General features: G+C 40.4%; 1 protein-coding gene across 1 annotated transcript in view; it reads left to right on the forward strand.

The window, feature by feature from the left end:
• The first annotated feature begins 1,603 nt into the window (after nucleotides 1–1,603).
• Nucleotides 1,604–10,271, forward strand: part of BCHE (butyrylcholinesterase) — a 30,655-nt gene continuing 21,987 nt past the window's right edge. The window contains exons 1-2 of the mRNA XM_010006805.1: nucleotides 1,604–1,739; nucleotides 4,901–6,422. Of these exons, the coding sequence (XP_010005107.1) occupies nucleotides 4,906–6,422 (1,517 nt within the window). The 5' untranslated portion in view covers nucleotides 1,604–1,739; nucleotides 4,901–4,905. The remainder of the gene's footprint in view (nucleotides 1,740–4,900; nucleotides 6,423–10,271) is intronic.

A 10,271-nucleotide genomic window follows, 5' to 3' on the forward strand; every position in this document is an offset into this window, starting at 1 on the left:
AGTCAGAGAACATTGGAAACTACCTTAATTTAAAGAGCATAACTGAATGTTTCCTGCAGGAAAATTCACTTCAGAAGTTTTGATCACCAAGAATTGCCACTAGAGTTGATCCTGAATTAATCCTATTTTACTAAATATTTCTATTTACAATAATCATCTCTGGGAATTCTGCATTCCCAACTGGCAGCTATTTTGGACACTTATACACTGAAAGCTCAGGGATTTATATCCTGGTTTAGGTTTAGACCAGGACACATTCTCTCCAATTGACATGTTTCTTCAATATGACTAAGGAATGTCTGATCTTAAAGGTAGACTGTAAAATTACTGGGAGAAACTAAATGGCCTTGCTTTCTTCAGCTTTTTCCTATTAAAACACTATTTCACATGCTAGCTTTTAACAATCATTTGTAGTCTCTATGTTAAGGTCTATAAACCTCATACTTAACTTTTTATTTCTGCTTTATTCCCGTTCCATGCATCACCAAATATTGCTTTTGTGTAATTGAAACAAAGCTGTACTTTGATTATTAAACAGAGGGAAAGTAATTGTCTTCACCTCTAACGGGGGAAGAAAAGGCTCCTGATAGGAAAAAAAAACTCCAACTGAGAAAAAGCTACTTTCTTCAGAGCAGAGCTGGAGAGCAGATGCCACCCAGGGGTGGCCTTCTGGTTTCACGTGAGGGCTCAGAGACATGAGTTTGACAAGATGTTTTCTAAGGGTGGCATATGGAAATTCCTCACCTTCTCCACCCTCCTCTATTCTGCCTTTATTTGTACCTCAAAATGTTTGCAATTTAAATGCCCCCCTTATGTTGCAGGACATGTCCCCAGTGACGCTGCATCTGACAGCTCTGACCTGTGGCTTGGGCTGGTTTTGTACCTGGAGTGCTGAATTCCGGTGGAAACAAAACTCCAGAGGTACAGGCAAAAAGAGGGTATCAGGTGTACCAAGCAGCATGGGTGATTTCTGGTTCTAGGCCTAAAAGGAGAGGGAAAACAGCATGTGACACCACATGGGTACCATTCAACCTTAACATTAGAAAAGGACAATGCAGATTTCTGCCATAGCCTGCAGATGGCCAAGAGTCAAGCAGCAGAGCTGATGTTCGCCAGTTGTTGACATGTCCTGTCACAGGGTACAAGGGCAAAGAGCTCGTCCCTGCCTTCTTGATGCCCAGCCCTCATGTATTTACAGACATTAACTAGATCCCCTCTCGAGTCTACTCCTCTCTAGCTTGAAAAGCCCCAGGCCTCTCAGCCTCTCCTCATAAGGAAATTCTGCTTATCTTTCTAGGTTATAAATCTGTTGCCCCATGCTAGGAACGAATCACTGCACCTTCCCTTTCCTATGAAAAGCTCAGGCCTGGCTTTTCCCAGAAGGGGTTTCTCCCTATGGCACTTGAAGCAGGATGCTTGAGCCCCCGGGCAGATGTCGGGGCACAAGGAGCGGCTGCGGCGATGGAGCTGCTGCTGCTGGAGCTGCAGCTGCTGGAGCTTCTCCTACTGATGGAGCAGCTGCTGCTGATGGAACAGCTGCTGCTGCTGATGGAGGTGCTGCTGCTGCTGGAGCAGCTGCTGCTGCCAGCTCTCGCGAGCCTTGTGTCACAAACAGTCCATTAGCGTGTCAGGGCTGTCCAACCCACGGGCTCCGGGCAGCAGCTGCACACTGCACTTTCCCTGCAGTACTCGAAGATCCCGACTCCTAAAAACTTTGTAGCTCTTGTAATAGAAGTCAGGTAAGTGATTCTCTCTTTGCACCTCTCTCTCTGACAGGGTGATTTACAGCACAGCTTGATTTGCAGGGGGATTGGGATCTTTTTAAGGAGTTACGCTCTGCCCATTTGCTGCTCTCTTGGGAAAACTCCCTCTGCTCTGCAAATGCAAGGAGTGAGCAGGCGTGTGTGTCAGACCTTGGTGCAATGCAAGGGATCCAGGGCTAAGTAAATTAAGCCAAACTGGAAATCACTTATTAATTCAACCATCTTTTCTATTTAAATTCTGATTATATAGTCCTGTGTATAAATGTTTTGGCTGGGTAAAGGTTTGCTAGGAGAGGAAACAGTCATTGAAATAAATTACGTTCCGTTGCTGAATAAGAACAAAAAATTTTTGCTGGAGGGAACTACTACAGAAGCAGCTTTCTAAAGTATGCAAATACATTCTATGATCTATCTCTGCTCAGTTAAGGTTGATGAGCTAAAACAATCTTCTGACCCTTTACTCTCATAGTAATAATCTAGTAATGTTTGTTTTGCTCAGTGTGCTTTACATGGTAGAGTTTGTTTTAATGCAGCATTAAAAACCTTAATAAAATTAATATTTGCTGTACATTCAAGGTGTAATAATCACTCTATCACTTGCTGCTTTTGTTAATATTAGCAGAATAACCTGAGAGTCTTCTTATTCAGCCATACACAACTTTTGTTTTTTTCAAGCTCAATCTTTTTCTTTAAAATGCCACCTGTTCTTTTGCAGAGCTAATTAAAAAGGTACAGAACTTCTTTTTTTTTTTGTTAGTTTTTTTTTATTCCTAAGATTCTTGCCTAAAACCTCTTAGGGTCAAAAGTCATACTTCTGTGTTTTGCAATGCTACCTTGTTTTCCTCCCATTCTATTCCTTTTCAATTAACAGGAAAGTGCAGTAAGGAATTAATTTTAGTTTCTATTTAGGTATTAAAAGCTTTAAGTCCTTGAACATCTCTTGATTTTCCTAGTGTCATTTTATCTTCTTCATAATGATGATGTTTGAAATCTCTCATTATTTCCAGCTTGTTGTGGTTTGGCCCTGGGGGGGATGTTAGAAGTGAGTGTGTGGAAAAAAGAGTCAGTGGAACAACAGACTTCAGAGAAATTCCTTCTCCCATCTCTCAGTGCTGTGCACTGGGTGCAGACATTCCCAACTAGACACCCAATGCTAACACTTCTCACAGCCAACCAGGGCAATTGGGGTAGCTGTGAGATGGGGTGAAAGACTTTAGCCCTAAGCTGATCTTTACATTCCTTTTCTTAGGTGACTCTTACAAGATGTTATTACAAGAATGACTGGGAAAAAAAAAAATTGGCTAGCATATAGAGGGCTAAATGTCACTAAATGATGTGTCTGTGCAGGTACTGCAGGCTGCTGCAGTGACCCTCAGCTTATCTCAGCTCCTCGGGAGCTGCTGGATCATGTGAGTCCTCCAGATTGACTACTGACACCTCTGAGGTTCAGCACACCTGGCAGCATTTGAAGGTTTTTAGAAATCAAGCTGAAGGCTGGGTGGAGTGTCAAAGCAACTCTGAAGTCTATTGCCCCCAGTCACCACCTTGTCTTTGTTGTTGTTGTTTGGTTGGTTTTTTTTAAATAAAAATACAAGAGCATAAATATTAAAGATATCTAATATTTATCTATCTATGTACATGAATGCTAAAAATACTGCCTGAAGATTCTTCCCTGCTCCTTTGGTGTTATCTCAAAGTTAGGAACCTCCTTGTGCAAACTCTTCCTTTTTTCCCCCCTGCCTTTTCTGAGTTGGTTTCCAAGAGCACACAAACAGACCAGAGAGCTGAGATGTGGCCCCAGCTGTACTCTCCACAGAAATTAGCCTCAGTCCTTTTAAGGACACAAGTGCTTCTCATTAACAAAGAATGGCCTGTTTAAAGTGGCCAGAGTACACTATGTACAACAGGGCAACCAGAAAAAAATAGAAGGAAGCTTTGTTAAGCATTTTCAAATATGTAAGCCACAGAAATGGGCTTATGCAAATAGTCTTCTTTCTGGCTTTTCAATTTCAAGAGGAAGATACTGTGGTTTTTAGAGCTTTTGCAAAGGTTGGGGTAATTAGGACTGTGATATGCTTGAATGTGGTACATAATCAGTATCTGTACCCTTACCTTTAATATATTTCACTTTGAAAAGCTCTCAGGAAACAAAGACCAGACCATTCTTAAATTATTAGGCACTACCTACATACATTAAAAAATCCTTGGCTTTTGAGCGTTGTCCTGCTCATTCTAAGGAGCAGAGGAATGACTACATGTCAAGGCTGTGATGGTTGTGAACTCAGTTAAGTTGCTTTAGAGAAAAGAGATCTTGAAAGAGATCTTGGTGTAGCTCTGCAGGCAGTCGGTTAAGTTGCTTTAGAGAAAAGAGATCTTGGTGTAGCTCTGCAGGCAGTCACCCACAGGAGCTGACACACTGACAGTTCAGAGGCACTTCATGAACTTCACTTGTTAAAGCAGCTTCAGATCTTAAGACATACAAGTAGGACAGAGCAACCACTCAGTGCATGGAGTTTACAGCGATGCCACCTCAGTGATTTGCTTCAGCCCAGACATCTCCTGTGACATGAGTACATAGCTCAAAGCTTATAGACCTTGAAATCCTTGGATTAAAACTTGGGTTCAAGCTTCTCTTCAGTGTTGATGGAATACATGTTAATGTGTGGGGAAAAAAAATAAAAAATCTGTGCCTCTCACTCTATATTGATTTGCAAACACAAATTGCCAAGGTAACCTCTAACAGAATAATGGCTAGTGGGGAATGGCATTTTCTGTCACAGATCATACAATGTCCTGTTCATTGTGCTGGTGGAAATGCAAAAGGTTAAGTCATCTGCTAACTGAAGTAGTCAGTCTGCTTACATGACTTCATCTTCCCTGGTCTGGCTTCTTCAGTTCCATGGTGTTTTAGTGACAGTTTTTCTGAAGCACTGTGCACAACACAAAATACTAAACACAGTCTTTGCAAGACAACTAAAAAGAACTGATGGTTAAAGAGCACTGAGCTTTGTACAGCAGCACCATCTTATTTTCAGTGCCCTTGGGATAACCTACACCCTTTTTGAATAGACAGTTTTGGCTCTGAAACTAACACCTTGCAATTGTTATTCTGAATTATTTTTTTTTCTGTGTTTCAGGTATCATGATTTGGACAAATGGTACAAGTGTCTATACCAGGTTTCTTATGTGGCTTCTTCTCCTCTATATGTTAATCAGGAAAGTAATGCCTGAAGATAACATCATTGCAACCAAGAAAGGCAGAGTCAGAGGGACAAACTTGCAGGTACTGGGGGGAACTGTCACAGCCTTCCTTGGAATCCCTTATGGACAGCCACCCATTGGTAGACTGAGATTTCAAAAACCAGAACCTCGTGAAGAGTGGTCAGATGTTTGGGATGCCACAAGACATGCAAACTCTTGTTACCAGCTTCTAGATACAACTTACCCAGGATTTCCTGGAACAGAGATGTGGAACCCAAAAACTAACCTAAGTGAAGACTGCTTATACCTGAATGTATGGGTTCCTTCTCCCAAACCCAAGAATGCAACTGTCATGGTGTGGATATATGGTGGTGGCTTTGAGACTGGGTCAACTTCCCTACCAGTCTACGATGGGAAATTTCTGGCCAGGGTAGAAAGAGTCATTGTAGTTTCCATGAACTACAGGGTTGCTGCACTAGGATTTCTGGCTTTGCCAGGAAACCAGGAAGCTCCCGGAAATGTAGGTTTGTTTGATCAAAGACTGGCACTTGAGTGGGTCCAGGAGAACATAGCAGCATTTGGAGGCAATCCAAAAAGTGTGACTATATTTGGAGAGAGTGCTGGCTCAGCTTCTGTCAGCTACCATATCCTTTCTCCTAAAAGCCATCCTTTATTCACAAGGGCCATCATGCAAAGTGGATCTGCAAATGCCCCCTGGACTGCCATAACAGCATCTGAAGCCAGGAACAGAACAATGGCTTTAGCTAAACAGCTCCAGTGTCCCACCAGCAATGAGAAAGAGCTGATTCTGTGCCTCCAAGACAAGGACCCAAAGGATTTACTGGAGTCTGAAATTTTTGCTCTAACACATGACTCTCTTTTACGAGTCTATTTTTGTCCAGCTGTGGATGGGGATTTTCTCTCTGACATGCCAGAAACGTTGATCGAGAAGGGTCTTTTCAAACAAACACAGATCTTAGTCGGTGTTAATAAGGATGAGGGATCAGCATTTCTAGCATATGGAGTCCCTGGCTTCAGCAAGGATGGTGATGGCTTGATCAATAAAACACAATTTGAAGAAGCTTTAACTCTGGCCTTCCCACAGGCAAGCCAGCTTGCAATAGAATCAATCATTTTTCAGTACACAGATTGGGAAAACGAACAAAAAGCAGAACATTACCGTGATGCCATGGATGATGTTATTGGTGACTACAATATAATATGTCCCACGATAGAATTCACCAAAAAATTTGCACAACCAGGGAGCAACGTGTTCTTTTACTTCTTTGAACATCGGTCATCAAAGCTCCCTTGGCCAGAGTGGATGGGAGTCATGCACGGGTACGAGATCGAGTTCGTGTTCGGGTTGCCCTTAGAAAGAAAAGTGAATTACACCAAAGCTGAAGAAACCCTAAGCAGGTCCATGATGAGATATTGGGCAACTTTTGCAAAAACTGGGTAAGTTTACCCTAGAAGTTTATTTCATTTATTGGATGTTTGTTGTTTCACAGGGAGAAAAAGATTAACTGTGTTGGCGGTGATTTGAAGCACAATGAGAATGATGAGGAAGGAATAATTGTTCAGCTATCCAGAATCTCTGGTTTAGTTCTGACAGAAACACCATCTCAGTAAAATAAACTGATGTGGAGCTTATTGTATTGGATGAACTTAAGAAAACAACGTGCGCCCAACCATAAAAACAAACCAGTTTTTTTTTGCCATGGTGTTGCAGGCAATGGCTTCAAGTTTTAGAAACAAAATATTTCAAGTTCTGGGAAAGACTCCCAACAGTAGGAGTAGGTGCAAAAAAGCCCAATTTCCTTTAAGAAGTAATTGGCTCAGAACATGCAGGTGTGTAATATGGAGGTGCATTAAGCTCCCATGATGAAGTGATAGAGATGGCAGGATGCTCTTTTCAGAAAGCCTGTCTCCCCATGTGTACTGTAAGTATAATCCTGGGTTCCACTGAAGCTGATGACAAATCACTTGCTATTTCCATTAGACTCACCTTTAAGTGAAATATGTCCTAGCCTAGATAAGAAGCAAATAAGCATATTTCACCTGGATGTTTGAAATGGATTAAATACAACCCCTTGTTCAGTCTGTTTAGCTGGAGTGCAAGAGTAATGAGGCAGCCCTCACTCTGCTCAGCAGGGCTGTGGGGCTCAGTGCAATATTCAGTATGGAAGGGAAATATTTCAGTGCTGTGAGAAAAACAGCCACTACCAGAGGCATGTGTGATTAGTCTCAAGGCTGCTGGGGTGGGCAGGTATCTTATCTTCTCATAAGCTCAGTTTGTGCTCTCTCAAGAGAAAATTATATATATATATAAATCTGTACCAGGGAGAACATAAAATTGAGTACTTAATTCACACTTTAAATACCATTGATTAACTTAATTTTTAAAAACCTCTCTTAATTTTACTTCCATTGTGAACTTTTCCTAACTTGTGAGGAATACATAGGTTTGTAAAGGCTGAAATCAATGTTGGAACAGGATCTGTTTATTTTTCTTAACAGATTAGAAATCAGAGGAGATCACTGGGCTCATTTAGTCCATAACACAAAACACAGGTGGGACTTCCAGTGATGGAAAATCCAGAACAAATGTTGGTAGATTCTTCTAAAGCTTGTTTACACTTAAAATGGTTACAGTTATAAAAGGAATTTTGGTGCCTCGTCTGAATTTGTCTATTCTACATTTTCCAGGTGCTATATTTTGTTTGATCATTTCTAAGCTTTATGTTACTATTTGTCTTCCATGTAGAGATTATTCTAGGCTCCATTCAAATAACCCTTAATCCTTTTTTTGGCTAAGTAAAGCAAAACCTTAGTCTCAAGGCTTTTGCTATAATATATATTTTTAAGTCCTTAAATAATAACTATACTTCCTCTTAAGAACTGTGATTTGTCAACACCTTGGTGGAACTTTTGGAATTAAACATTGTTGTTCCAAAAGAATCCTAGTTACAGGTGTCACCCACCCCCTCTAGTTCAACAAGATAATCCCTGGGAACTCACCCAAGGCAGAAGCTCTTTGCCTTGGCCGTGGTGTGACCATGACTCTGTGACCTGCCTCACCTCCTCACCAACCCACTGCCCAGCCCCCCTGCTGTCCCTTCACAGACATTCCAAGGTGACTAATGGCTTATTTTTATGTGCATTTTTTTTTTTTTTTTAAACAGATTTGCTTATCACTAGGTGTGATTGATTGTTTGCCTTCCTATGTAGGAATATTAATCACATTAACAAGTTCTACCCACTTTACCTATTGGAGACTGTGATGAGCATATTAAACCTCAGGAAATTACCATACAGATAGCTGTTCTCATCAATGCATTATGTTTTAATACAGGCCTTATTCTTGTAAAATTTAATCTAAAATTTAATCTATGAGCTCTTCCTGCTTCCCTCTCTCCTCAGAACCTGATGACACCACTCCATATGAATTTGGTGTAAAAGACTGTAGCACAGAGATAAGCACTCAGCAGGGGTGCACCTTCTGGAATTGAGCTGTGCAGTTGATTTATCAATGTTAAAAATGCATCTGACTGATAGATAGCCAAGATGAAGTCTGCACAATGAGGTCAGGTAGCTCTTGGTAACAGTTCCTGCATCATGAAGACACTCTATGACAACTCTGCTTTGAAGCTGGTGCCATTAGAGGCTGAGAGAACAAACTGAGGGAAGGCTCCTCATTACATGCTGCAGCTTTGCAACCTGCCCCACAGGAGTTTGCAGTCAGGATCTTACAGTAGAGATAGTGGATCTTTCCATTAAACAGAACTAGTTCTTAGTAGGAAAATTTGCTCTACATAGAATTTGCAAAAAAAATATAAATAATTACATTTTTGTGAACTATTGGTTTCCACTGGATTACATATATATTAAAAATATGTATCACTTCTATTTGATATCTATAAAAGTATATAAAAATATTTAAAATTTATTATACATTAGATAAAATATATTTGCATTTCAGATATTGACTTATGTTAAATATAAACATATAAAGATATATTCTATTTTTATCTCTACATAAATATATCTCAAATTTCTATTACCTGCTGTGCAAAGTACAGCACACTGTCCCTGTCACTGTAGCTAGCTAAAATTAGACAATACACAGTATATTCAGGTTTAAGTTTTTAGAAAAAAAACCCCTGTCATCTAGTCTGATTATCATATGCCCTGTAATTAGGTTAGTCTACAGATTGAATTTCAACTGGTTTCTACAGCAAACAATCCTTCTCTCTACTTCCTCCACAGGTATCAAACCCATCATTGTTAGGGTAAACGATACAATAATGGAATTTATGTACCAGTAAAGGACCAGATTATGTGACACTTCCCTCATCCTCCAGAACACAGACCCCTAAGGCTCCATAACAGATTTTCTATAGTGTACAATGAGTGGGAAAATAATGAAAATTGTTAACATCTCCAAAAGCAAGAAGTGATTCTGATTTTCCTGGCACTTTGGAGCTCACAGTAAATATTTATAACGAACTGGGGAAGCCCCATTTGACATCATCTTTATAGTAAAGTCTGATGTGATCAAAGGGCAAACATCTGAGGGGAAAATTAGTTTCTCATTGATGTCTTCAGTAGATGAGGAGAAAATTAAGCAGAAAGATGAAACTCAGAAATATAGCACAGCACAATTTTTAGTGAGGGTGTTTGACCTAATATTCTAATGTGCAGAAGTACAAAAACACAGGGGAGGGGAAGAGTAGCCTGCAGAGGAATGGATATAGGGTAGAGTCAACAAAAATTGAAGGAAATGGGTTTTCTCCTGGTATTCCTTGGCTGGGAAGGACTGAGAGGTGGCTCAGCTCACTGCATGCACAGTTGTTTCTCACAAGGGGTCTTCAAGCCTATACATTGGTCCTAATGATCTCTGGTTTTCATCATCACATGAGCATAAATAATAAAAAAAAATTCTATGAAAAGTCAAAGGTATGCCTGGTAATAGCATTTTCTGCTCCTTAGAAATGTCAGAAATGTCATGTAAGAACAACAGAAAAGATGTTGGGGAGAAAAAGAGAGGTGACTCCTTCAGAGGAACCCAAGAGTGTATGTGAAATTCTTGACTTCTACATTTCTCAGTAAACAAAAGGAGACTGTCAGCCAGCCCAAGGGTTTCCCACTCAACCACCACCCCCATCAATAGGGCATGCAATGTTCCAAGCCTCTAGGCACTCCTTATTTCAAGTCCTTGCTAAAAATAAGTATCAGGGATAAGTGGACATGTTTTGTTGGGAAATTAACAGGGATAAAGACTTTCTGTTGTTGAATATGAATGGA

This window comes from Chaetura pelagica, unplaced genomic scaffold (genome assembly GCF_000747805.2).
Source record: "Chaetura pelagica isolate M959 unplaced genomic scaffold, ChaPel_1.0 scaffold341, whole genome shotgun sequence".
In the NCBI taxonomy this organism is placed as follows: Eukaryota; Metazoa; Chordata; class Aves; order Apodiformes; family Apodidae; genus Chaetura; species Chaetura pelagica.